This window comes from Sceloporus undulatus, chromosome 7, assembly GCF_019175285.1.
Source record: "Sceloporus undulatus isolate JIND9_A2432 ecotype Alabama chromosome 7, SceUnd_v1.1, whole genome shotgun sequence".
NCBI classification, from domain to species: domain Eukaryota; kingdom Metazoa; phylum Chordata; class Lepidosauria; order Squamata; family Phrynosomatidae; genus Sceloporus; species Sceloporus undulatus.
Window position 1 is genome coordinate 50,371,971 of NC_056528.1, and position 27,623 is coordinate 50,399,593.

The 27,623-nt window shown below is 44.6% G+C and overlaps 2 protein-coding genes across 7 annotated transcripts in view; both read right to left on the reverse strand.

The window, feature by feature from the left end:
• AMOT (angiomotin) overlaps positions 1-12,923 on the reverse strand; it is a 41,730-nt gene extending 28,807 nt beyond the window's left edge. For 3 of the 6 annotated variants that reach the window (XR_006104998.1, XR_006104997.1, XM_042479038.1), the window contains exons 1-2: positions 9,834-9,955; positions 163-298 (exon numbers count right to left, since the gene is read on the reverse strand). The gene's annotated coding sequence lies outside the window, so the exon portion shown is untranslated. The other 3 variants (XM_042479039.1, XM_042479041.1, XM_042479040.1) reach the window with 3 other exon arrangements.
• Positions 12,924-15,297: 2,374 nt separating this feature from the next.
• Positions 15,298-26,812, reverse strand: PGK1 (phosphoglycerate kinase 1). The gene is made up of 11 exons (XM_042479504.1): positions 26,662-26,812; positions 22,793-22,843; positions 22,294-22,449; positions 22,043-22,187; positions 20,575-20,678; positions 19,882-20,001; positions 18,581-18,695; positions 18,244-18,423; positions 17,972-18,149; positions 17,482-17,580; positions 15,298-15,818 (listed from the first exon to the last, which is right to left on the reverse strand). Exons 1-11 carry the CDS (start codon positions 26,724-26,726, stop codon positions 15,778-15,780), a joined length of 1,254 nt encoding a protein of 417 aa, XP_042335438.1. The 5' UTR covers positions 26,727-26,812; the 3' UTR covers positions 15,298-15,777.
• Between the last annotated feature and the right edge of the window lie 811 nt (positions 26,813-27,623).

The window sequence follows — 27,623 nt, forward strand, 5'->3', positions numbered from 1 at the left end:
CTTTAGGGAAGAAAGAAGGGATTCTAAAGTTATCCAGGAATATACTGTAAGTGCATCCCCACCATCCCTTACTGGTTCATCGATGGACCATGGTTTGCAAAATCTACTCTTGGAAAAAGAGAGACATCCTACAGAAGGTGAATGCAATACAGCGTGACTCACTTTGGCTCTTGGGAGTCAGAAGAGAGACATCAGGAGATACGGATGCTTTTCTCCCCACAAGTCAAGCAAACTAGTCTTCTTTTGGACTCTTTGGTAATTTGGGTTACTTGACAATGCCGTCAGGCTTTAGGACATTCTGCAAAAGAGAAAATGGAGAAAAACATTGAGAAACACAATCAAAGCACCACTATTTCCACCAAGATGTTTTCTCCTTAACTTCACTGACCCCTCTTCTATATCAGAATTGCTCAGAGTTAGTGTACAAAATCATGCCGTCTCACAACTGTAAGGAGTTTGACCTTACAACAAAAATCTATGGAAAAGAGTGTCTGCTGTCCAGATATTGTTGGACTCTGAACAAACCTTGCCAAGAAAACCCTGTGATAGGATCACCTTAGGGTTGCCGAAAATCAGGAACAACTTGAAGATACACAACAGCGACAACAACAAAACTGAATTTGTAACCACTTTCTGAGTAAACTGTACTCTTAATATGGCCAACATGATACTTTCATACCAAGGCAAATCAGAAAGAATGCATTTTATGTTGCAAAAGTAACACTATGAGTTTCGACCTATCAAGAGCACTAATATTGCACCCCCCCCCCCCCATAATATTGAATTTTCTACCCACCCATAAATTCCAGAAGAATGTCATCCCCCTTTCCCCACAAATGTCACATTTCTAAGAAGGGCAGACTCAAATCCATACTCAAGAGAAGAGAAGAACCCATAGACCTCCTAAGCTTCTTGGAGGATAAGCAAGATAAAAGTTTACCAACAACAACACAAAGGGCGTTTGGAAACACAGAAGCACATCTTCGGATTAGAACTGCACACTAAGGTTGTCCAAAGAGAAATGTGTACAGTTCAGTGTTGCATCGCTTCCTTGCAAAGGAAGTGGATTTGGGGGGGAAATGGGATCCAGGAATTTTGCAGCGTAGGCATGATTTTAAGCGAAATTGTGAGTGTGAGTGTTGTGTGAGAGAGAAAAAGACAGAGAGAGAAATTTGGGGAAGTGCTGAGTCAAGTCTTCCAAGGCTTTATAAATAGCAGCAAATGGATGTAGTGATAACTAATAACCTTTCAGCCAAGTTTGCATGGTTATTGTAATTAAAACACACACTCACACACACTTTCCTCCACTGAGCCTTTCATTATGTGACTCTCACACAGCCAAACCCAGAGAGATCACTAGAGCCAACCCAAATCTCCTCCTGCTAGATTTTGAGGGATGCATTAAAGTACTCCACAAGATTTCCAGCAAACGGATTGCATTAAGAACAGAAAGGCAAAATCTGCTCTGGTACAATCCTCCACTCTAGGCATCATAAAATGCCAAATTTCATCGCAATTGCAAGAGTAGCTGCAAGGGCGAAAGCTTCAAAGCAGTTTGCATCCTGAAAGTAATCATGTTTTCCTATGAAACCCCCCAAACATTAACTGAACAGAAGTAGAGAACATTACTCCACCTTTCCCTGCCATATACATACAGGTCATGTGCGCTACTCTCTGGAGTTGGACATCGCCACAACCGCTTCTTACCAGCTTCATTTCATGCGTGGATACAATTTTGAAACTCAAAATTATGAAAGGGAACACATTCAGCCCATGCATTAATGGTCTTTTGAGGATGTACTATTTGCAGCTAAGTCACCCACTACCTATCATATTTTAGATTTGTTGCTGCAATCCTAGCAAGCAACAAGTCTCTTTGCCTCCGCTTGTGAAAGGAAGGCACTCGGTTCGGAGCACTGTGAAAACCTGCCCAAACTAGCCAGGACTCTAATTAGGAAGTAATTCTTTTAAGTGGAGATGAGAAAGGGTTCATTTGCTACAGGGAAGATGCAAAGAGGAAATAAGCAAGCTTGTTCCCATGACTTGTCCCCCTGTTTTCCATGGAAATAAGCCTTGTGGACTCGAAGACCTATTCTTTCCCAATGGAAGGGGAGACTCGTTGCACATTGTTTTCAGAAGAGTTATGTTCCCTTTTGGAAATACGGCACCTTTTCACCTTACGCAATTATAGCAATGGGACTTCACTTTAGATGCCGCGGTTCCACTTTATGGAATTCTATTGTGTGAAGGTTGTCATTGTGGTCGTTGTTGTGTACCTTCAAGTCATGTCTGATTTATGGCAACCCCAAGGTCATGGGGTTTTCTTGGCAAGGTTTGTTCAGAGGGGTTTGCCTTTGCGTTCCTCTGAGGCTGAGAGACAGTGACTTGTCCACGGATTCCCAGTGGGTTTCCATGGCCAAGCAGAGATTCGAACCCTGGTCTCCAGAATCTCAAATCCCTACCCCACGCTGGCTCTCTATGTGGCGCTTCAATCCATCCATCAATCGTTTTATTTCACAGATCTTAACTGCAGCAGCACAAAATGTTGCTATCTCAATCAAGGTGCATTTAGATTTCCAAAGCGTTCTAGCGCTTCACCAGACTACAGATCCCAGCGCTGCACAGAATGCAGCCGTGTCAATTAACGCAGCATCCAAGGGCTATTAATTGTGATGGGGTTCATAAACGCCACAAAAATACCTGTCTGCATTGCAAATGGAAGCCACCGAAGGGTAGGACCAGCCAAGCTGCCACTCATTAACAAGAAATGCTTTTCGGCAATAAACTTGTGCACACAAGATCAAAGTTAACCTTGAAAGTCCCCCACAAGTAAAGTTTTGCAACAGAGGATTGATTAGGGAAAGGGTTGGGCGAAAAGGGACAGACGTTTGGTGCCCGGCTTTTAGCCTTCATCAGCGCATCCAACACCTCCGACTCAAAACATCTAAAGATGCCTTGAATCCAACCTAGAATTTCACAGATGCTATTCGTAGGCAAAGAGTAAGACCAAGATCTGGCATGGCTATGTGGTGTAAGCTGCATATGAAACATAAATGAATCTTGTGTTTAGACTTCAATCCCATCTCCAAGATTTCTCATTATGTATATCTGAATGCAGTTGGCCCTCTGTATCCACAGAGGTTTTATCCACGGATTCAGACATCCATAGGTAGAAATTCAGAAACAATGCCAAAACGAAAACTGGATTTTGCCATTTTATATAAAAGGCAGCAATTTATTACCCCAATGTATATAATGGGTCTTGAGTATCCATGGATTCTGGTATTCAAGGGTTGTCCTGGAACCAAATCCCCATCGGATACCAAGGACCCACGGTAGTAGTAGTAGTAATAATACCTCATTGTCAAAGGCCCACTGTGATATTAATAATAATTATAATAACAGTACTCTAGTGTATGCAATGGGGCTTGAGCATCCATGGATTTTGGTATCCAAGGGGGGTCCTGGATCTAAATCCTAGTGGATATTAAGGGCCCAATGCATAATGACAACAACAACAACAACATCCAAACATTTTTAGTTTTCAAAAAACAGAAGTGCTCCACTTCTGGTTGCATTTTGCCTTTGCATTTCATGCATATTCTGTGCAGCCCCCTCCCCATGTTCCAGGACCAAAACCTGACCCCCCAATGCCACCCACTCCCAGAGGCAGCTGAACTACAACTCCCATCTTGCCTGCCAATGGGATCCTCTGGCTAGGAATGATGGGAGCTGCACTCCTACGTTTACAGAATTCTCCTCTCACTCCACAACAGCCACAATATAATAACGTATTTCCAAGTTCACCCACAACCAAAATTAGGAACAGCCACCAAAAACCACACTAAGCTTCTTTATTCCTGCAAGCGTGGATAAGATAGTCCCTGGAGAGTCCCCAGTTTAAGGAATCCCCAGCCAAAATGCCTCCTACAGTTCATCCTTCCTTTGCATAGATTAAAAAGCAGAGCACACCGTGTCTCCCATTTAAGTAAATGTTACAGCTGGGCGAGTTTGGAAAGAGGGACACGTCGTCTACCCGAGCCATTTATGTTGCCCTCGCCTGCCTCAAACTAGCCCCAAGGCTGCCTCTGCTTGCCAACTGTACCTCAGGTGTGTACACAGGTGTGGCGCCACAAACAGGTGCATGGTTAGCATCATATACATCCTCATACCAGAGGCAGAGAGAGAGAGAGAGAGAACCACCTTCGATCTCTTGTTAATTAGAAACAAGGAGTAATGGCTAGAGGCATAGTCTTGGCATGAGATCATCCCACCGCTTCAAAAGCAACAGACGGATGGACAGAGGGCCAGGTGCACATCGCCAGGTGATCTCATACCAGGGCTCAGTTTCAACGCTCCCCTCTGTCCCTAAGGAGGAAAAAACAAAGACGTCCAGCCCATAGCCTTGGTTCACTTGATGGACCGCTTCCCTGTCCATCAAAAGTCCAAAAGTCAACACCAAAACTGGTGAGGGCTGGAATGCAGTTAGGGAGTTTTCCAAGCTCAATGAAAGAGCAGGTCGAGATGAACTCTCCAAATTGTTTGAGGCTGGCCTGATCTCACTTCTACATTTTAAAAATAATTCATTTTACTTTATCTTTGCTGGCTATTGTTCACATGCACCAAGTTCTCCAAAGCTAACTGGAACGACAGACCACAGTATCTACTCACCCGTGGGAACCACGCAACTCTTTGATGCCGTTGGATTGTAAGTCCCATCTGCCCCAAGAAACACAGACAGTGATCAGACATTCTGGGAGGTGCAGTCCAACAAGAGGTTGGGGGACACACTGTTTCCACCTCTGCTGTGAATGAATGCAGAGCTCAAAACTATGCATGATTAAGTTTAATTCATACATAGTACAGGACTAATTCATTGGGACATAGGATTGCAACTTCATAGGAAAGTGGGATGAAACCCACAGATTTTTCCCACAGATTCGCACACCCACGGCTTGAAAATATTCCCAAAAAAGTATAAATTCCAAATAGCAAACCTTGATTTTCCATTTTATACAAGGAGCACCATTTTGTTGTGCCATTATATTCAATGGGACTTGAGCATCCACAGATTTTGTTACTGGGTTCTGGAACCAAATCTCAGCACATAACAAGGGCCTATTGTAATTACTAAGAGAACGCCATAATTTGATCTTGGTGACCCTAAGGCAGCCTTTCTCAAATAGTGGGGCAGGCCCCCCGGGGGGGGGCGCGAGGCTCTGTTATGCAGAGGTGTACTTATAACAATTTTATAGAAGCACTGCCCTAAGGCAACCCCAATCATGAGGACTCTTAAGGCAAACTTATCCTGGGGTTTTCTGGGCAAGAGTTGTTCAGAGGCGGCTTGCCATTGCCTTCCCATGAGGCTGAGAGTATGTTTCCCTGTTGGTTTCACTCTACTTTCCTGCAAAGTTGCAATCTTATGCACACTTACCTGGCAGCAAGTCCTAGTGAGTTAAGAATATATGTGAATTCAACTATACACACATAGTTTTGAGCTCTACATTCGCAGCAGAGATGGAAATGGTGTGGTCCTCCCATCTCTTACTGGATTGCAACTCCCAGATTTCCTGATCACTGGCTGGGCTGCTTGGCGCGGATGGGATTTGCAATCCAACAGCATCAAGGCAGCTGTGTGGTTCCAACAGGTAGCCATTTGTTTAAACTGACGTTGGAGAGACAGCTTTCAAGGATGTTTTAGTTGCATAAGAGGGTGGACTACGGTACATGTCCCATGTGATACTTAGGTACGATTCTAGGTAAATTCTTAGGAGCCAGACCAGGATTAACGGGGAGTAATAACGGCTTTGCTAGGAGCTTGCTTTGTTCTCCCATACATACTCCAGGTCCTCCTCTTTTGCTCCTGCTGTGAGCAGCCCCATCCCACAAATATCTCAAGAATGCGCCAACGTCATTCTCCTTCTTCGTTGCTTCTCCTTGTGGTTTTTTTACCATTCCTCTGCTGATTTAATCCAGGCTTCTGGCTCTGGGTTCTCCGTTTTAATAAAAACCACATGAGACATCGCATCGCAATACAAGCTTCAGGTGCTCAATATCAGCATCCTCTGAACTAACCAAAAGACATTTGTTTTTCCAAATTTGATTCTTTACAATGGTCCTTTTCCCCTTCCCAAAAAATATATGAGACTGGTTTAAGCCTCCAGCGCAACTCTGCCAGACATTGACCATAGAGTTGTGCTGAAGAACTTAGGCATTTGTAGGTCCTCCAGCATGATGCTATGATCAACATCTGGCAGATGTTGACCATAGAGATGCACTGGAGGACCTGGAGATCCCTAGAGAGGTGTTCTATTAGGTGAAAAGAATAAGTATTTTTATGTGCAGTTTTCCCACAGTCATAAAGGTCCTTCACCACTAGTCCCAGCAAATGTGGAGGTACCACTGTAGCTTGAATCCATTGCTCCATGTGCTATTCTCTGGAGCAGCAGAAAACAAGCTCTCTCCATCCTCAGTGTGACTTCCCTTCCAATATTTAAACAGGGCCATCATTACACCCCTTAACCTTCCCTTCTCCAAGCTAAACATGCCCAGGTTCCTAAGCTGATCCTCATAGGGTTTAGGGGTTTCCATTTGGGTCACCCTCCTCTGGACTCCTAGGGTTGGGTTCTTTCCAAGACAGCTAAATGCACATGGAAAACATCTCATAAGGAATTGGGGCGTCTCACCCCCGTGTCGGGTCTCCCTGGTTCCACCTTACTCTGACCGTCCCGGGCCGGCCTGGAAGGAACCCAAAGGAGTCCCACCCCACCGTGGGAACCGGGAGCCGCTGGAAAGCTGGAGGACTTGCTTGGCCACATTCCTCTCCCTGCCCTGCCAGGAAGCCTCTGGAGCAACACAAGCTGGCGCTGCAGGATGTGCAACACACGCAATCGTAAGTGCACAGCTCTTTCATACACACACACACACACACACACATGCAAACCAGGTATTCTGCACAGAAAGCCACGTGGTGCAATGGTTTGTGCATTGGACTATGACTCTGGAGACCAGGGTTCGAAATCTGGCTCAGCCATGGAAAACCAGTATGGGCAAGTCACACTCTCTCAGCCTCAAAGGATGGTCATGGCAAACCCACTCTGAAAAAATCTTGCCAAGAAAACACTGTGAAATGTTCCCTTTAGGAATGCCATAAGTCAGAAATGACTTGAAGGCACACGATACGCACGCAAGGTACAGTGGGCCTTTGGTATCCGTTGGGGAGGGAGGAATAATAAACATATAACAGTACTGAATACAATTGTAAAATAAACTATCTAGATAAAATACGCACAAAAAAATTACAATATTGTGGGTCCTTGGTCTCTGCTGGGGCTTGGTTCCAGAATCATCTCTGGATACCAAAATCCATGGATGCTCAAGTCTCCCTGACACAGTAAACTGGTAAATCCAATAACATCCAAACAATGATACCTTTAGTAAAATGGTGTCCCTGATATAAAATGATAAAATTAAGGTTTGCCTTTGGGGATATATATTTCCAAGCCGTGGATGGTTGAATCCATGGATAAGGAATCCATGGACACAGAGGGCTGTTGTTATACAACAGCAATCCATGGAAGAAGACGAAAATCATCTAGGACTGTATCTTCCAACATCCTTCATCACTGGGTTTGCCAAGAGTGCTGGGAGTATTTTTAATATACTGTATAAAAATGACCGTTGTTGTTGTATGCCTTCAAGGTATTTCCAGACGACCTGAAGGTGAACCTATGATGCGGCTTTCTTGGCAACATTTATTCAGAGGAGGTTTGCCATGGCCTTCCTTTGAGGCTGAGAAAGTGTGACTTGACAAAGGCCACCCAATGGGTTTCCATGGCCAAGCGGGGAATCGCATCCTGGTCCCTAGAGTCATAGTCCAAGACTCAGACCATGCATAAGTCAGAAATGACTTGAAGGCACACACAACAAATAACATGGAAGGAAGAGGACACAAGGGGAAGGACCTTGGTTGTTATATTCCCCTATTCAAACCTCGCAGACACACAAGACATTGCAATGGAACAGAAGCTGCATGGAACCTGGGATTTGTCAGTCTCCCATCCAAGTAATAACCAGGGCTGAGACTGCCTAGCTTCCAAGATGAGATGGGATCTGGTGCCCTTAGGTTATTATGCTCAGCATTTAAATCAAAGGAGGGCCATATCTGGAAAACATGTTCCCACCTGATCTTGGATGCTAAGAAGTGCCAGCCCTGGTTAGTACTTGGATGGGAGACCGATGAATCCCAGATGCTGGAGGCTCTGTTTCAGGAAGTTGCAAAACCACCTCTGAGTTTTCCTTGTCTAAGAAAAGGTATTAGGTCGCCTGTTGACTTATGGGGACCCTATGCATTTTGTAGGGTTTTCCTTCTTCCGAAATGTAACCTACAGCATCCAGCTGTATGCTCAGGCTGCATCCGCACTGCAGAAATAATCCAGTTTGATATTGCTTCACCTGCCATGGCTCAATGCTATGGAATTCTGTGTTTTTTGTGAGATAATTGGCCTTCTCTGTCGGAGACCTCTGGCGCCATGACAAAACTACAAATCCCAGGATTCCATAGCATGGTGCCACGGCAATTAAAGCAACCTTCATCTGCAAGGGAAGGAAAGCACCCAAACTGTCAGACCAACATCACTGCATAGAACAAAGTAAACTCCATTCTTGTTATTAATATTAACATATTAATAATATGTTCTTGTTACTAATATTAGTAGTAGGATCGGTATCAGTATTGTATTTATTTATTCCAGAACTGGGACTCAGAGCGGCACACAATATTAAAAGAACGGTACAATTAAAAACAGAGAAAAGTGGTATAAAATAGAATTAAAGTTGCCATTTCTACCAAACTTACCATACTTTTCGATTCACCGTTTCTTGCTCTTGTTTGTCATTTTACTACTCCCTTGTTTTAATTTATGCCAAACCAAAATGGTATCTTTCTGCTGAAACATGAGCCTTGTCTCTAAAATAGCTTCCTCAATAAAGACACAGAAAGGATTAAAAAAAGAAAAGCAGACAAAAGGAGAAAGAGAGAAAGAAAGAAAGAAAGGAGAGTAGCCCAGACTTTCTCCAAATTAAATGGATTTGGAAGAGAAGAAGAAAATGAAGGAATGCAAAGAGGCTTGCAAGCAATCCAAGTTTAAGAGGAAGCTGAATTAAATAAATAAAGCCAAACAATGGAGGATGAGGAAATCCAAAGTCAGTCCTGGTTCTTCCCGTTTGGAAACAAAAGTCTGCCATTCCAGAGCCTAAAATTATCAATACAGTAGATTAATGAAGAAAGGGAAAGGAAAAGTTAAGGAGTCTAAGGCTGATCAAGGGAAAGAAGACCTGAAAGTGACCAAAAGGGAAAGTGTTCAGTAGTGGTCTGAGTGCCGGATTATGACAGGAGTTCGAATCCTGGCTCAGCCCTGGAAACCCACCTTGGTCAAGTCGCACTCTCTCAGCCTCGGAGGATGCTCCTCTGGACCGATCTTGCCAAGAAAACCCTACGATTGCTTTGCCATAAATCAACAAGAAACTCCTTGAAGGCACACAACAACAAGCTAGCAATGCACCATGCCCAGAATGACACATCAGGACTTAATATCGATAAATAGATTATCAATACTTAAATCAATAACCAAAAGAGCAGTGAGCTGTCTTAACTGGCATGAGTCAAAACTCTGCCTGTTTCATTTGCAGGACTTGAACCCAGGCCAAGGCGGGCCAGGCTGCCAGCCATTGTTCCCCATCGAAGACCAAAACCCCAAGTGACCATCTCTGAAAGATCTGGCCTTCAAAACCCAGCCCAAAGAAGCCTGACTTTTCAGCCTGGCCCTCCCTACCTGGGGAGGGAGGCAGAGGGGCTCCTCCGGCGGTGGCCAGTCCATCTCCCCCGGATGGATGGAAGGAAGGAAGGAGGGGAAGATGGAAAGAAAGAAGGGAGGAAGAGAAGGAAGGGGGAAGAGGGAGGGAAGCAGAGGAGGAGGAGGAGGGACCCAACAGGGAGGAGGAGGAGGAGGAGGAAAAGGACCAGCCTCTCTGCCTCTGCTGCCAACGCCTCCAGCCAGGAATTGGAGGGCTGGACTGAAGGGAAGAAGGAAGGAAGGAAGGAAGGAAGGAAGGAAGGAAGGAAGGAAAAATGAATGAAGCCTTGAGAAGGAAGGAAGGAAAGAAGGAAGGAAGGAAGGGGGGAGAGAGAGGGAGAGCCTGGAAGCCTTGATGAGGGAGGGAAGAAAGAAAGAAAGAAAGCCTGGCAACCTCAAGGAGGAAGAGAAGGAAGGAAGGAAGGAAGGAAGGAAGGAAGGAAGGAAGGAAGGAAGGAAGGAAGGAAGGATGCCTGACAGCCTAAAGAAGAGAGGGAGGGAGGGTCCTTTGGGCTGGGAAGCCCTCCTTGGAGAGGATTTGGGGGACCCTTGAAAAGCCAGCCATGTGTCTCTGTGTGTGTATTCTGGAGGCTTGCATTTAAAGGCCACGTCCACATTGGAGAAATAATCCAGACTGACACCACTTCAGGTTTCGAACTGACTCCAGGAGAGGGTTCCCTGGGAGAAAGAGCTGTACTGAGGGCCTCCATTAATGCAGCCAAGGGCCACATGCCCCTCTTGCCCAGCGCAGGGAGTCTCTGCAGGCGCATGGCACTTCCAGGGTCCCATCCAAAAGAGAAGGCAGCTTCCACTTGCTGCCTCTTTCCAGATGGGTGCAGAGAGATTGCATCTCCCAGTGGCTCCCCTCTTCTCTTCTTTTTGGGGTCGGCTTTTTCCTCCCTTTGAGAAGCAGAGCAGAGGGCCCTGTGTTTCCAGCTAAACAAAGCCAGTCCTGAAAACTTGAGCCAGACAGGACAAGAGCAGAGAGAGAGAGAGAGAGAGAGAGAAAAGCAGGGCATCACCCCAGGTTCCCTTGGCAAAAGCAAGGCCTCTGGTTCCCCTCCTCCGAAGGCCCGGCGCATGAAGGAAGCGTGCACTTTTTCCATGAATAGATCACGCCACCAGGATTTCGGAGGACAGGAAAGGCCACAGGAAGAAAGCGCTTTCCGAAAGCCACTCAGGCCTTTGCAAAGTTGAGTTGCACAAGAAGCAAAGAAAGAAAAAGGGCTGCTTCTTTTGGAAAGAAGAGAAGTGCCAGGTTGCAGAAGGGTTTGGAAGCCTCTCAATGCCTCTTGTGGTTGTTGCCATCCTTTCCTTAGAGGAATGGGGTGAGAGAAGGCCATTTCCTGATGTGTCCGCACCACTGAAATAACCCAGTTTGAGCCCACTTTAACCACCATGGCTCTATGAAATTATGGGAATGGTAGTTAGTTGTGGCACCAGATCTCTAAACCCAAGAAATTTATTCGGCTGCAGATTGTCATGGATTGCAATCCAATGTTCACTTGTATAGTATAGTACTGCATGGCTATTGCTTGTGGATGATGGGAGTTGTGTTTCAATGGCATCTGAAAGGCACTCTGGGTCTGCAACCTTGGACTGAACTCAAGGATACAGAGCCAGACTTTTGGACAGTTGGACAAAAGGTTTGACAAGTTTTTGGAGGACGGGATCAAAGAAAGGCTTTTAGGCCGGGAACCTCAGAGGCAAAAACCGCAGGGCAAGGCTGTTGTTTCAGTGCCCAAAACATTTGGCCGGCTGCTCCTGGAAACAACCCACTGGGCTTTGGAGGCAACCCAGCCTTGCAGCTCCAGCTGGAAAGGAAAGCAAAGAGGAACACCAAGGATCGTGGTGGGAACCTGGAGGGAACTGAAACTAATGGGCCCAAAACAACCCCGTTAGCCCTTCCTATTGCCTGGGGACAATGAGGACTAGCAGTTTCAAAGTCACTTAGCATGCAATGTTAGTCCCAGGGTGAAGCCACCCAACACTGACCCCCAAACTTTGGTCCTCCATGCGTTTGGGACTTTAACTCCCAAGAGCCCCAGACAATTTGGGAGCTGAAGTCCAAAACTTCTGGAGAACTAAAGTTTGGGAAGAACACAGGCTTGACGCTTCTGTTAAAACAAATATAGGTGGCAGGTTCCTTACATTGGTAAATAGGGTCCTTGGTGTCTGTTGGGGTTTGGTTCAGGAAACCCCTTGGATAACAAAATCCATGGATGCTCAAGTCCCATTCAATACAATGGGGTAATAATAATAATAATAATTATTATTATTATTATTATTACAGGCCCTTGGTAAGGCTTTGTTCTAGGACCTCTGTGGATGCTCAAGTCCCATTCAATACAATGGGGTATTATTATTATTACTATTGCAATGGATCCTTGTTATCCGCAGGGATTTGATTCCAGGACCCCCATGGATACCAAAACCTGTGGATGCTCAATTCCCATTATATATAATGTGGTACTACTACTACTACTAAACTGAGAGTATGTGACTTGGCCGATCGATCGATTGATCTAGAAAGCAAGAGGAAGTTTGGAGAAGTGGTTTGAGCATCAAAAACTTTGGAGATCAGGGTTTGGATGCCCTGCTCAGCCATAGAGACCTAATGGGTGACTCTTGGGGGCTGCTAAGTCACACTCTCTCAGCCTCAGAGGGAGGCAAAAGCAAAACAAAAGCAAACCTCCTTCTGAACAAAGCCTGCCAAAAAAGCAAAACACTGCCTCCATAAAGAGGAAAGGATTTTGCAGGAAGACAGTACCAAGTGAAAGCAACTTTGCAACAATCTCTAGGAGAGCCTTTTACTCGGAGGTCCCCATTGCAACTGGACAAAAGGGGGCCAGGGAAGGGGTGCAAGGGGTCCAATGGAAGCATGAAGGATGGGAAGACAAAGAGACCCCCCCCCCCCAAATATGTATATAAGACCTCCATCTCAAAGGCTGCCCTGCAAATCCCTTACCTCAACGCCCATCATGGTGCAAACGCAGCAAATCCTGAAGGCTAGCGCTCCACAACCATCTCCTCCTCCTTTTCCTCCATCCCAGCTCCACCTTGGACTACAATTCCCAGCAGGCCTCCAGGGCACCGCCCCCAAAGGCTCCTGGGAAATGTAGTCCCTCCGCCTCTTTGCAAAATTTGGCCATTGCAACTGGGCATGCAGCTTGTTGTTTGCAATCGGAGAGTGAGCCAAGGAGCCAAATGCAAAAGCAAGATGCATGCCCAGCTGCAATGGAGAGAAGATGGGGTTTCCTCAAGGACGATGTCCCTTTGTGGAAAGGAGCCCTGTGCAATGGACTGGGTCCCACCATTGCCTCCCTTTGGCTTGTGATCTGCAACATGGAGGATGCAATTCTGCAAGGGCTAGTAAGTTTCCACAAGGCTGCATCCTTTGTGTTGCTACTCTGTGCGCAAAAGTTCCAGTGACCCTCTGTCCTTTTGTTTTGGCATCACTGCGATGTGATGCCCTTTGAAAAACTCTTTTACAATGTTTCAATCTCATGGGATTGTTTAATGGGTCTTCTTTAAAAACTTTGCTACTATGTGTTTCTTTTTAACTTGTGTTTTGTTTTAAGTCCCAATTGGGAGCTGCTTTGGTCTGTCTCCTTTTGCTTTGGATCCCAGAACTAAAACCAAATAAAACACATTTGGACTCCCTAATGTTCCTCTTATGATTTCTTGACTGCACTCTTCCTTCCTATCAATTCCTATCCATATTTGATCCAAGGTACAGGAATCCTTGGTTTCAATTTCTTCCTTGTCCAGGTTGAACCTACACAGGACTCCCTTCCGTGGTCATTCTTTTCTAAAACCTACCTTTGCACTTTCTCCTTTTATCTTTAGTAATTGTTCCAAACTTTTGCTAGTAGTATTGGTATACAATTATGGAGCTATGATTCCACTTCAACCAGAGTTTCCAGGGTTCCTTAGCACTGAGCCAGGGCAGTTAAAGCGGTCTCAAACTGGATTATTTCTGCAGTGTGTTTTGGACCTAAGTCTCTCTAGCGGAGCATTTTTAAGACAGACAAGTTGCATCTCCTGCTGCCCTGCTTTGGAAAACCTACGCAGGTCTTTAGGACTTCAAAAGCACCAGATTCCCCCAAAGAATTATCTCCAGCATTTGCAAGAAAATGCCGAGAGAGGACTTGTTTTGTTTGGCCACCTTTGATTCTGCAGCCTCAATCTTTAAAGAAGCCATATTGCTGGGTCCTTGCAAGTTGTGTGTTGGGAAATGTATGCTCCTCTTATTTTCTTCACCTACTGTATTTTCATCCCAAGAGATATTCCTTTGATGCTCCTGAATGTGCTCCAAAACGCTATCGGCGATTAGCCAACTTTTAAGTTTGAATTCTGCCGATGTTGGTTTCTCCGAAGCCCTTTAATCTTTCTCTTTGCTTACTCAACTACCTGTGTCTAGGCTCCGACAATGTTTGCAGACTTCTTTATCTAACCGACACCCGCGTTGGCCAGTTTGCCTATCGGCCGCAACATCTGCCTTATGTTATCTGTATTTAAGTTCAAAGCTCACTTTGTCCTGAACAACTGTCCCAATTTGAAGTGAACTATGTCCCTCCAGAAAAGAGCCATCATTGCTCCCTTCTCCCCACCCTCTTTTCCTGTCATTGCAAAGGATCTTCATGCTGCTCCTCCTCTGCATTTTGCTATTTTCTGAGCCAGGCCTCAAGAGCCAAATTCCTATGAGAAAAATTCACATTTATAGTGAATCCATTGAGATAAGTCCATTGTGTTTGACAGAACTCTTAGGTTAAGAGAGAGAGGACAGGGTTGCAGCCGTAAGAAAGGATGGACAAGAGGACTGATCCTGAACAATTCTACAAGGAACGTAATGCCATCTAGAGAGGAGTGATCTCCTTCCCCCTTTGGGTTCCATCCCAAAACAATTGATTATAGAAACCAGTTTGAACTCCAAGTATTAGTAAATGGGACTTCTGAAACTGGGAAGTTCAAACATGACCCTTTCCCAGGAATGCTCTGAAGGCCACCTGTCTTGAGGTGACTTATAAATGGCCAGACTCTAAACAACTGCTGGGAGATGTAACAAATGGCGTTAAATTCCTCTTTAAGGTTTGGCTGGCTTTGTGTGTCTCCTGCTACTATGTGCTTTGTTGTTGTGTACCTTCAAGTTGCTTCTGACTTATGGCGACCCTATCATGGGGTTTCTTGGGAAGCTTCTTCAGAGGGGATTTGCCACTCCCTTCCTGAGGCTGAAAGGATGTGACTTGCTCAAAGTAAACCCAATGAGTTTAATGGCGAGGCTAGGATTCAAACCCTAGGATTGGATAGTTAGGATAGGTTTAAAATACATCCATCTGTATCCATCCATAGCTAAGGAGAGGGGAGACAGAATACTAAAAACACCTTCAACACAACGCTATGAAAATTAGCTCATGAAAGGAAAAGAGCAGCACATTCAAAGTCTGATTCACATCTTAAAACATTTATTTTGAAGCTAACATTGTAGTCAACATCCAGAAATGGGTTATTTCCCTCTTGGTTGTGGATTGTGTGAACCGACAAGCCATACATAGCAGCTAAAAAACCGTTGAAACTGAACTCTGAGGTTGTTTTTGAGAAATTGGCAGCTAAGAGGGGAAACCTGGCCTTGTCAAAAAGGACAAAAAATATAAATATATACACTCTAAATTCACAAGAACAATTGAAGACTACAGTAGTTCCGACGGGGAAACCGTTGGCAAATCAGCATCATGTAAACTGCAGGCTCCACAAAACAGAGCCATCTGAAACCTCTCTGTCGGCCGTTCTGTTTGCTTCCAAGGTTTACATTGCGATCTGCCGCTTGTATGGATAGAGAAGCGTTGCAGTAGCTGCTTTAAGGACTTGTGTGCAGAGGAACATGGCGGGGAGGAGGTTCTTACACATCCAGCGTCCTCTCCGTTTACACGCTGCTCAGGGCATCGACGCCAGGGAGGACTTTACCTGCGGGAAGTTTAAAAGACATTCCTGTTACGGGGCTGAACATTCTGGCAACAAGAAGCCTCCCTTTTCACATTAAAATCTTTCCACTCCAACAGCAGCCAAGGCTGTTTACAATTGCTATTTACATACTGACGATAAATATCAATAAGCTGAAACCATGAAAACAAGAGGAACAGGATGGAGAGTCTGTTTTCTCTCATCTCTGAAAGCACAGCCGGAAGGGAAAGTTTGCATTTCTCACCCAGAAGGTGACCAGATGAACCTCCAAATGGAGGAAGCTCCCAAAGAGCCAGGGACCAGCACAAAAAGGGGGGAGATTAGGTGACCATCATCCATAACTAGAGGCACCTGGACCAGGTCTTTGTTGGGTTGGGAAGAGAAGAGTTCATACAAGAGGAAGACCATAGAGACCCAGATCCAAGCATTCATGAGCATTTGATATTTATCATTCATTGTAATACTGAGTTAATATGATTTAATGCATTTTGGGGCTATTAGATGGGATTTTTCAGAGGCATAACAGTAACGCTGATCTTCACAGAAATATAACCAGTTGTAAAACTCCGAAAGCAGAATGGTTTTAAGTATTTCACACTCTCCCATGTTTCAAGAGCTGAAAGGTTTCCATAATCGTTCCTTCAGCAACCTTTCAAAACAAGCAGCCCACCGTTGTCTACCAGGGGCAGGTTGTGTGTTAAGCTGCTAAGATTAGTTTTTAATCACACTTGTGATGCTTTAAACAATGGCACTCCTACTACCTCCAGCCAATCTAAACTCAGCAAAAACGGAAGGTCACTGAATACCAATTCTGCAGCCTCACAGTGGTTCTCATATGCATTAAAACTAGAGTTTAGGAGGGAACACAGCTAAGTTATTTTATAAATGAAGCAAAAGGAGGTTAATTTGATTCACAACATTCTTGGGGGCTTTATACACCTTCCCCAAGTTAAGCACAGCCTACATTTCGGATGCAAAGCGTCCCCTTTTTAGAGGGACAAGCCTCCTTTTACTGGTGTGCATTCTTTTCTTTCACCATTACATCCTAGGCGACCGAGACAAAAGCCTTGTCCAGCATTGAAACTCCTGGTAATAAACAACTGCAGACTCATTTTAATGGGGCTTCCTTTATGGGAAAATGTACACCTCTTGGAAAATGCTAATTATGAGGGGAAAACAAGATTCATTCATAGGACAGTGTGGCCCTAAGGAAACAACTTATAAATTATCATCCCTTTAAAATCCAAGTCTGGCTAACTGCCAGGGACACTCATGTAGGTTTGTGTGATTCTCTGAAGGGCTGCAAATATGGGAAATCTTAACCCTAGAAGCCAGTCTTGCGAGACTGATGAAAGAGTGGGCAGAGAAGCTTGGTTCTTTAAAAGGGCCGATGCACAAAACAGGGAATAATATCAAGACCACAGCTCAACAGGCCACAGCACTATGCCCTTAAGGTCTTACGGAGGTCCTGAATGCTCATGAGAATATGGGACTGTTGGTATGCTATTTGGGCATCCATATGGCGACCCTGATTCTTGCCAGCAGCCTGAATCTGGTCCCAAAGGCATTTGTGTGCATCCATAGGAACTGATTCTGTGAAAAAGCTATTTACTAGGCACTGTCAAGGAAGAGAAGGGAAATAAAAACAAAACCCCCAAGTTATTACCTTCTAGAAGTTCCAGGCTGGCACCGCCTCCAGTGCTAACATGACTGACTTTGTCTTCCGTGTTCCACTTAGCGCAGCATGTAGCAGTGTCTCCACCACCTGTTCAGCAAAGAAAGCACAGCAAACGTGTTTTAGAGCATTTGGGATGCATAAATCAAGTAAAGCCAGCACTGTTGTTAAAGCATTTGAGGAGGGGGGGGGGATAACAGACCAGGAGAATGAGTGCGCACACAGAATACTTCATTACAATGGGAGGGAGGGCAGGATTTGAAAGGACTTGCTCTGCCTGCAGTAGGTTCAGTTCCCAAGAAAACCCTTGTCTGAAATGGTATCCATTAGAGAAGACCAAGCTCAATTTGACAGGCCAAAGAGCTAAGTTATTATAATAAAGTGTCATCTGTGTTTTCTTATGAAGAAGAAGCCACCATTCCAACTGACTGAAAAGCTCTTCCTTTGAATGGGGTGAGAGGTGGAACCCATCAGTTCTTACCAATGATGGTGACAGAGCCTTTGCTTGTGACTTCCACAACTTTATCCATCACAGCTTTGGTTCCGCTGGCAAACTTGTCCCACTCAAACACGCCTACTGGACCGTTCCACACAATTAGTTTGGCTCTCCCCACAGCTTCAACAAAATTCTTAACGCTTTCGGGACCACAATCCAGACCCTAAAGTGAGAAAGAGCAAAACAAGTTGGGTCAGCCACTTCACCAGAAACAGACAAAGGGCCCTCAAAGCCTGGCATCCATCTTCAAGACCTACCATCCAGCCGGCAGGGATGCCAGAGGCCACCGTGGCTTTTCCGGTGTTGGCGTTCTCATCAAATTTATCCGCAGTGATGAAGTCAATGGGCAAGTTGATTCGCACACTGTTCTTCTCTGCCTTGGCCATCAGATCCTTGACTATTTTTGACCCTTCTTCGTCAAACAAAGAGTTGCCAATCTGGAAGCCAAAGAGAATATGTGACACTGTTTAGCTATGCATTAGGACAGCAGTGGAAGGAGGTAAAAGACGATGGACGCAGCAACCATGAAAGGAGGAAGCTGGCTGCTGGGAGATTTTATCACACAAATAAGGGCAAACACTACAGGTTGCATACCTCCATGTTATTGAGCACTTTGAGGAAGGTGAAAGCCATCCCTCCGCCAATAATCATCTCATTGACTTTGTCCAGTAGGTTATTGATCAGCTGAATCTTATCTTGAACTTTAGCTCTGATGAAAGTGGAGGGGGGGGAAAAAACAGCCACATTACCCCCTGAACAGTTTGCGAACAGAGCTATATATAAACTGCTAGAAAGTGTTACAATATTGTGATATTGTTCCACTTCCACTTGACTACTTGCCCTTTACAAACACCTGGGACAGCTCTAACCCACATGAAATACAGGCTGTAACGTCACAAAACCAAGCTAACCTATTGCCATTGTCCCTTGTAAGTTCTGCTTAAGCACAGGTTTATTATAATAAAGAGAGCAAAGGTCAGACTGGCATCTTTCTTGCCATTCTTTCATAGGCAGGTAAAGACCTTTGGTTTCAGCAGGTTTGGGAAGACCATTTACCTAAGGAGGAAAGGACCTTGAATGACAACAGTGGCCCTGAGGATGCATTTGACCTTTGTCTGCCGTAGCCTAAAAGTCGAGAACTGACTAATCACCATACCCTCCGTTACCTAAATATTAACTTGAAACACTAGATCTGTATTTGTCAAGTGAGCAGTGTCACTGGGCCCTTGTTCCAGATCCTTCTGCTGAACTTAAAAGTTGTTACTGTTCCCAGCTATTTTGTGGAACATGAAGTAATTTATTCAAGGACAAAGTGGAAAAAAGGGAAGCAAGAATACAGTACTTGGTCTCTCCAAAGCCCTTCAGTAGACTATGCTGCCCTCTCTTGTCCAGATACGCCTATCACAGTCACACTCTCACAAGACTATGCAATATGTTTAGAAGACAACTCAGCCACAGTGTTTGGTCTGCATTAAATTCCTTCAAAGTTTAAGACTGTCCCCAGGATAGTCTAGTCTAGTGTGCTTTTTAAAAGGAGGAATCTTCCCTTTTCAAAATATCTCACTTGGAAGCGGCAGGGCCCAACATGCGCAGCAGCAGCTCATGGTTGCATAATGACAGCCAGTTTCAATTTACACTGTGTGAATTGCTGAGCAGGGATAATGTTTGCAGCCTGAACTCTAATGCAAAGATCAGATACACACACACACACACACACACACACACACACACACACACACTCTATTCTAACTGATAGGGCTAAAAACTGATTCTCTTCAGGACAGCTTTGGGGGGGATCAGTATTTGGACACACTAAGGACACTCTCATGATACCTACTGTAAACAATATATTAGTTTATGAAATGTGCCGAAGGAGGAAGCGCTTTGGTTCTTACCCTCCAAGGATTGCCAGGAAAGGACGCTCTGGATGCTCTAATGCTTTGGCAAAATAATCCAGTTCTTTCTTCATGAGAAAGCCAGCAGCTTTCTGAGGCAGATTGACACCAACCATTGAACTGTTTCATTGGGAGAAAGGGGAAAAAACAACACAACCCTCAGTAATTCACAGCACTGAGGAGTATCTTTCGACCCCATGAGGATTACCACAAAATCCTTCCAAGTCCACAACTGTACAAATATTTACTTGCAAATGTAAACAATGAAGACAAAACTGCAGGGAAAAATTAAAAGTACTCCTTGAAGTTTGTATCTTGCAAACAATGTTTCTGAGACCTTCCACAAAAAAACGTTGTGAAGTAACAAAGGAAGTAATTTATACTAACTGGATGAAATGATAGGAATGCATAGAAAAAGGTCTGCCTTCATAACACTTTTTAAAAAAGCCTTTTTTAAAACAGATGTGACATGTAAACGTGAATCCAGAATTCCTCCAAGTAGACAAAAGGCAGGTTTAAAATGGATAGCAAAGGCAGATCTCGGTGCTTCTTTCCTGCAACGTGGACGACGCTAGAATACAGCTGGGAGTCCAAACCTAATCTTTCTCACGTTAGAAGTATACTATGGCCAAACACAAGTTTGATTTTTGACACAAGTCTGGCTGTGATGACTTAAGGACAATGGTCACCCACCTGTGGGCTCTATGCGCAGTTCCAAAGGCATCATTGATATAAACATCTCCGAGTTTAGAAAGTGAAGCTCTGAAAGCATCCACTTTTGCAGAGTCAGCCTTAATCTGTGGAGAGCGAGATGAAAACCCGAGGTTACTTGTTTTTCCTTATTGACAGGAACTGAACATTCTCACGTTGGAGATGGCAAAGGCCATTTCCAGGAACACCTCCCTCTCCCCCAATAAGTACTGCCACAGCCAATACAAGAAATATTGGAAGACGTCTTCTGAAGGCCTCTGGTCACACTCACAACTACCCTCTCTACTCAACTCAAACACTGGCATCAAGAGCTCTGAAACTGAACACACTACATATGAATGGGAGGAAGTGTTTGCAAAGCTAACAAAACTACAGTGTGTACTTGAAAATGGGAGAGAATAGAGACAAATGTGAGCAAGTGTGCAAGAATCAGGGTTAAATTACTCAGCCTGTGCTTCAAGCAAAGGTTCAGGAATAAAAGGAGAGCAGCAGTGTATTAAAAGTTGCATCCAGCACTCGGTCTACAGTTTGCTTGCACATGTTTCTGGAGCACTGTGTGGTGTTCTGTATCAACCCAGGAAAGGGCACCTTACTGTATATAAGCCTTCCACACTTCGGGGGCTTCAAAAAAGGAGCCAAGCTCAAGGCTTAATGGGGTCAGAGCAGCTAAGAAAAGAAACCAACTGGGATCAAGCACTTTCAATGACCTTCAAGAAAATGTCAGAGGTACAAGATGCCATGAACAGGAGGCAGGAAAGCAAGTGGCCTCAGCATTCAGGGGGTTTCAGTCCCAGCACAGGGTCTGGATATGCCCTCTGGTTGTATATGGTCTTCTCATCCCAGGCTATGCCTTTTTCTTTCCTTCTCAAGAGCATTTTCAGTAAAGAGGTACTTTGTGCCTCATTTCCTTCAGCCATTTTTCTTCTTTCTCTGCTTTGATTCAAACTCCCTTTCAAAGAAATACACAACTTGATACATCTTCTTCCATGTATACTGGCAATAACTGCTATGGAGGGATTAATGAAAAGGCTTTTATTGCTGGCAATAGAAGTCTTTTAAAAAGCCAAATGCAGCACAGGAAAGCTTTGAGGTATCACTTTTGGGGAAAGAATAGATGGAGAAGAAGTAAAGAGAATCCCTTGTTTGCCACCAGCAGCTGCCACAGGAGGATGGGTTTATCTTTGGGAAGAAGAAGTGTATGTTGCATACATGTAAAGGAGTACTTAAGATAGCAAGTGAGTGTATATTAATGAAACTTTTTTTAATGTATCCTACCAGACATTTTCAATCTGGGCTGCTCTTCCATCATTTACTAAACCACCTTGTGATTCTGTTTCCTGCCATGTCACAGAGGATGAACCATTATCAACTGTTTATAAAACATCTGTTTACTATGATTACTCTTGATTTGGGAACAACTTGTGAAGCCAATAGGAGTACAATGTCTTACCTTGTTGCCTGAAGCATCCTTCCCCTTTCCTTCTTCTTCTACATGGAACCGGAGATTTTCCAGGAGAATGACAGAACCAGCTGCAGGATTAGCGCAAGCGGCCTCCACCTCTGCACCAACACAGTCTTTCATGAACAGGACATCCCTGGAGACAACACAAGACACGCAGCGTGAGCTCATTATTTTAAAGGGTTATTTCACAGAAAAATTACAGTACCTATTGCTCATCTTCAACAGGTCTGATGCCATACCTGCCCAACAGCGCTTTGAGTTCTGCGGCCACTGGTTGCAGAGAGTACTTGTCAGGCATTGGAACGCCATCAGGTCGCCCCAGATGGCTCATAAGTACCACAGACTTGGCTCCATTGTCCAAGCAATGCTTGATGCTTGGGACAGCTGCCTTAATTCTGCAATGAAAACACAAGATGAAACAGAAAGTTCAATTCAGAGGGTCACAGCTGTGAACAGAAGGCTTCTATCACAATTCTTACAAGATGCTTCCTCAATAACAGGGGAAGAATGCAGCACCAAGACAGTGTTTGTGGTTCTTGACACCCTCAAGATCACCCAGTGTCTTTCCAGCACCCAGGACATGACTTTTACATAAGGTCTACACAAATACAGAAACAGTGAATGCAGAGTGTTTCTGCATTTCGTACAAAAGTGTTCTTCTTCTACTGGCCACTGTGAAGGAAAAAAGTAAAACAGTGCTAACCATAGTCCCTGCTTTAAAACACAGGAAGAGCTTACCTTTGGTTGTTGGTTATTTTGTTGTCCTTCATTGGGACATTGAAATCAACCCTAAAAAGATAAGGAAAACTATTAGTGCACAAAAAAATTATGCCTCACCTTCCCCAAAGTGCTGGAAGCCAAAAGCAAGATCTTCAAGAAAGGACTGGATCAAGACTATGTTGGGATGGATAAAGAAGGAGAGCTTATTTCATGGTTACCATGTTATGACCATCATTTTCTAACCTGTCACTCAAAGGATGGCACATGTACAGAGATATGTACCTCAAGGGACTCTCCAACTGATGTGTCACAAAGAAAAAAGGGCACAGGATGGGTGGAAATGTTCTAAACCTTAGAGCTGGACCTGGAAGGCTGGGCAATAGACCCCACATGGGTTTCCAAGTCAAGGTTAACACAACATAGTCCTATTTGTTCTCTGTTCCAGATGTTGTTGCACAGCATCTTCTGCAGGCCAAAGCAATGCTCAGGGATGAAAAGTGCAATCCAACATCTGGCCAGACCCATTTCTATTCCCAACTTTAAACTCCTTTGACTGCCTTCAGCAAACTATTTACCAAGTTAGTACTGCACTTGGTCTATTGGAGGAATTGCTTATTGATTTGACTTGCCTTAACCCACACCCCTAAGAGGACCATTTTAATTTTTAATAAGTATTTTACATCTACTTCACTTACATTCTTATCTTTAATAATTCTGACCAAGCTTTAAGACTGCTTTCAGAGGGCAAAAGCATAAGCACAGATATGCAAGCATTTAGTGGCCACCTTTAAGCACTGGGTTTTACATGAAGTTCTCATTCTTTATGAGGCTTTGCTTGATTCTGCTGGTGCTGTACAAAAGAAGCATGGCTTCAGTGTGAGAGTGAAGAGGCATTTCCTCAAGCTCTCATCTCACATGGCTATGAAGAGCAATTACTCAGCAGAAGCCCTGGCATGCCATAACATGGCAGACGGCTAGGAGGAGCTTCAGGAGACACTTTTCGATGCCCATTTTGTGCCCCAAAGCTGAAAGACAGAGGAAGTCATGCTGCGAAATATAGTAAGAGAGAGGATGGGAGAATGAGAAGCTTCACGAGACCAGATTTTGTTTCCATTAAAATAGGGAAAGGAAGAACATGTTAACTCCACTCTGAATGTAGAAGTCTAGAACAACGCTCTCCAGATTTCAAAGGGCCAAAGGCTCAACAAAGCCTCTCCAGGCCTCATATAACTCACTGTAGAATCTAACATCACTTCAGCTGATTCTTCAAGTAGGGCCTGATAACCATGAAATGCTGTGTCAGATTTTTAAATTCCAAGTTATACAACTATTCACATTTGAGGATTATATAACTTGTAATACAGCTTTGCAGGCTACCTGATGCGGGTGACTTGCTCTTACTCTTGAGGACAGGTAGTATAGTTGTGGCTACTACTGTTCCCTTCCAGTTCCACTTCCTTGCAAGATAATAACTCCAGCAACCACCAGGAACAAGCTGAATCAACTCCAGGCCTTAAGCAGGGCTGCTCCTCTGATAACAACCCTCAACTGAGAATTACAAGAAGGACCTCTAAAAACCTGTCTCCTCCATCTGTGAAAGGGTTCCTCCCTTTTCAATGTTAAAAAGCAAAACCATCGTAAGCGACTTGCAGCCAAGGATAGGATATAGGATATATAGGAAACAAGCTCCTGAAAGTTTGGGCAAGTTTTAGATTGGGAGCCCAGCAGCAGCAGCAGCAGCAGCCCCTGCAATGTCTCCTCTTCTGCCAGGGCAGAAATAGCCTGGCATTTACAACCTTTAAGGCTGTCCTGAAAGGCAGCTTGTCTTTATTCAGTTGAGTCCCTGGGGCTGAAAGATCTCTCTAATGAAAAGCACAAAGCTCTACCTGTTTATTCAGAAGCCCAAGGGCACTTTCTTCAGAGCAAACATCCAAAGGACAGCGTTGCTCAGGAGTCCAAACCTAGAGGTCACTTTTAGACGGCTCTCAAAGTCATTCAGAGATGGTTAGCTTCCAAACTTCTACCTGACATTTCAGGTAGAGAATGCAGACTTATCCTGAGATCAAATGCATCCCACCCCAAAACAATTTAAATCCAAAACACACTGCCAAAATAATCCAGCCTGAGACTGGTTTAACTGGCCTGGCTCAGTGCTAGCCAAGCTGGGGAAGTGTAGGTTTATTGCTAACAGGCCTTTTGCAACCTTACTTTTTAAAAACAGGATAGAAAAGCTATAACCATACCAAGGTTAAAAACCTCAGTAAAACACTCACCCCACATAAAAGCCTGCTTTTAAAGAATCCTTATTACTCATGATGCCCCAATAAATAAGGATGATGATGATGATGATGATAGTTGTAGTTAGTTTTCCTCTTTAGAGGTTCACTTTATACTAGAATGACGATTCTGAACCTGTCTTGTTTCATATAATTAATCATTAAGTGTCTCTTTTTCCATCTGCTTATTTGGGGCAGGAGAGTTAGACCATCATCAGGGCTGCAGGAAGGCCAAAAGGCAACGGACTTAAAACGTGCCGCGAGACACGCAAAGCCTTCCCACCCGGTTTGTGTGTGGCATGAGTGTGTCCTGCCATAGTAAAACCCATCCAGCGACTCATTATGAGACACTGAAGATGAGTTAAAAGACATCTCTTTTGGTCCAGGCAGCTTCCCTGGCGTCATTCCAGCTTCTTAGATTTGGAAGGCAATCCTATGTGTGCGTGTGAGCAGAAATCCCATTGGTCTGGGTTTGATGTGGCTCACATCCAGGTCCCTGGGATCTAAAATGATGTTCTGTTTTGGCTAAAATAGAGAATAGCATTTTGTGCTTTGACTTAGGACTGGTATACTGGCAGAGTACTGGTGTGCCATACTGGTATTCTGGCCCCGGGGCAAATGAAGAGAGGTCATTTCAGATGGGAAAGAGAAGCTGAACTGCTTTTCCGTTTCTTTTCCTTCAAAGACATATTTTTAAAAGGCATTTTTGATCCAAAACAGCCACACTGCAGAAATAACCCAGTTTGAGAGCGCTTCAGCTGCCCCGGCTCAGTGCTAGGAACTGTGGGAATTGTAGTTTATTGTGGCCCCAGAGCTCTCTGACGGAGAAGGCTCAATGTCCCACAAAACTACAATTCCCACGATTCCCTAGCACTGGGCTCTCAAACGGGGTTATTGCCTTTGCGGGAGGAGGCTTTTCAGGGTCAGGGACGGAGGGGAGGGGTGTGCTTTTCCTGATTCACTTTTTGCAGAGCTTCAGGTATTCAGACCTTGCAAAGCAGCTCCAGAATCAGGGTCACAAAGGCACCCCTCGCAAAGCCCTCTCTTCTTGGCTGCGGGGAGGAAGCACTAGAGAAGGGCTGCCCACAGGTATTCCCCCATGATTCCCTATGGGCAAGCATGGTTTCTCCCCAATGGTTTCTCAACGGGCAAGTCTTCTGCAATGATTCTCTATGGGCAAGTATTTTGCAATGGCTTCGTATGGGGTTCCCTATGGGCAAGTATCTCCCAATGATTCCTTATGGGCACCCATGGTTTCTCTAAGGGGAAATATTCCCCAATGATTCCCTATGGACAAGTATTTTGCAATGGCTTCCTATGGGGTTCCCTATGGGCAAGTATCTCCCAATGATTCCTTATGGGCAAATAATCCCCAGTCATTCTCTCCAGGCAAGTCCTCCCCAATGATTCCCTATGGACCAGTATTCTGCAATGGCTCTCTATGGCCAAGTCCTGCCATTTGTGAAGAGCGGCCCAGAAAGCCCTGTAAGGCGAGGATGAGTCCAAGCCTGGCCTCCCCGACACGCGTCCGCCCGGCTCACACGTGACACGCGGAGAGCGGCCTACAATGGCTAACTAGCTGGAGAAGGGGCGAAGGCCTGGGTCTCCCACCTCATGACGACGCGCTTCCCCTTCACGTCCACTTTGTCCAGCGTCAGCTTGGTGGAAAGAGACATAATGGCGGCGGAGAAGGAAGAGGCTGCAAAGGAGCGTCCGATCGACGAAGAGACAGCGGCCGTTGTGAGCTCAGAAAAGTCACCTCGCCCGCCCCGACCCTCAAGCCACGCCCCCAAGCCTCGCCCCGCCCCCAACCCCTCCCCGGATTGGCCACCCGGCTTCCTCGGCGTCGAGTGATTGGCTGGGAGGAGTAACCGCTACCCGGGTGGGCGTGGCCTAGGAAAATGGCGGCAGAGGGCGGTTTGGTCACGTCGCTCACGCAGGCGATGCTGCTGCCTCAGAAAAGGAGGGCGGCCCCGTCTGAGGGGAAAGCCTCGCCTTCTAGTTCCTTTCTGGGCCGCCTTTCCTCTCAGGAAGGCACCCAAGGCGGCCCACAAATAGAAAAAGAACAAGGATTTAAAAACAGTTCAAATAAATAAATACAAGGAATTAAAATCAGCCACAGCATGAAATTTATAAACATACAAAAGTTAAAGCATAACTGACACACACACTGCATAAAAGCCTCCCTGACAGGATTATTAGATCATGTACGTTAAAAGTCGGCATATTAAAAATGATTATTATTTGACGTGATTAATAAGTTGGCTTATTAAAAATCCTTATTTTTTAAATTATACATTAAAAGTCTCCTTATTAAAATCCTTATTATTTGACATATTTTAAAGGTTGCTTATTAAAAATCATTATTTGACATGATTATACACTAAAAGTCTGCTTATTAAAATCCTTATTATTTGACATTATACATTAAAAATCAAATAATTGACATACATCAATTAAAACCCTTTATTTGATGTGATGTGATTTGTTTTATATTTGATGTTTTTAATTTGTTTTTCTTTTCTTTATGGTAATTTTATCTATTCCTCTTTTAATTGTTACTATCTTAGAGT

What these genes read in the sequence shown, in the direction of transcription:
- PGK1 (XM_042479504.1), bottom strand. Translation starts at nt 26,726, where the DNA reads ATGTCTCTTTCCACCAAGCTGACGCTGGACAAAGTGGACGTGAAGGGG. An exon ending in CTCAAAGCGCTGTTGGGCAG is followed by an intron (nt 22,188 to 22,293) that starts GTATGGCATCAG and finishes TGTTGTCTCCAG; the next exon opens with GGATGTCCTGTTCATGAAAG. An exon ending in GCATCCCTGCCGGCTGGATG is followed by an intron (nt 18,150 to 18,243) that starts GTAGGTCTTGAA and finishes TTCTCACTTTAG; the next exon opens with GGTCTGGATTGTGGTCCCGA.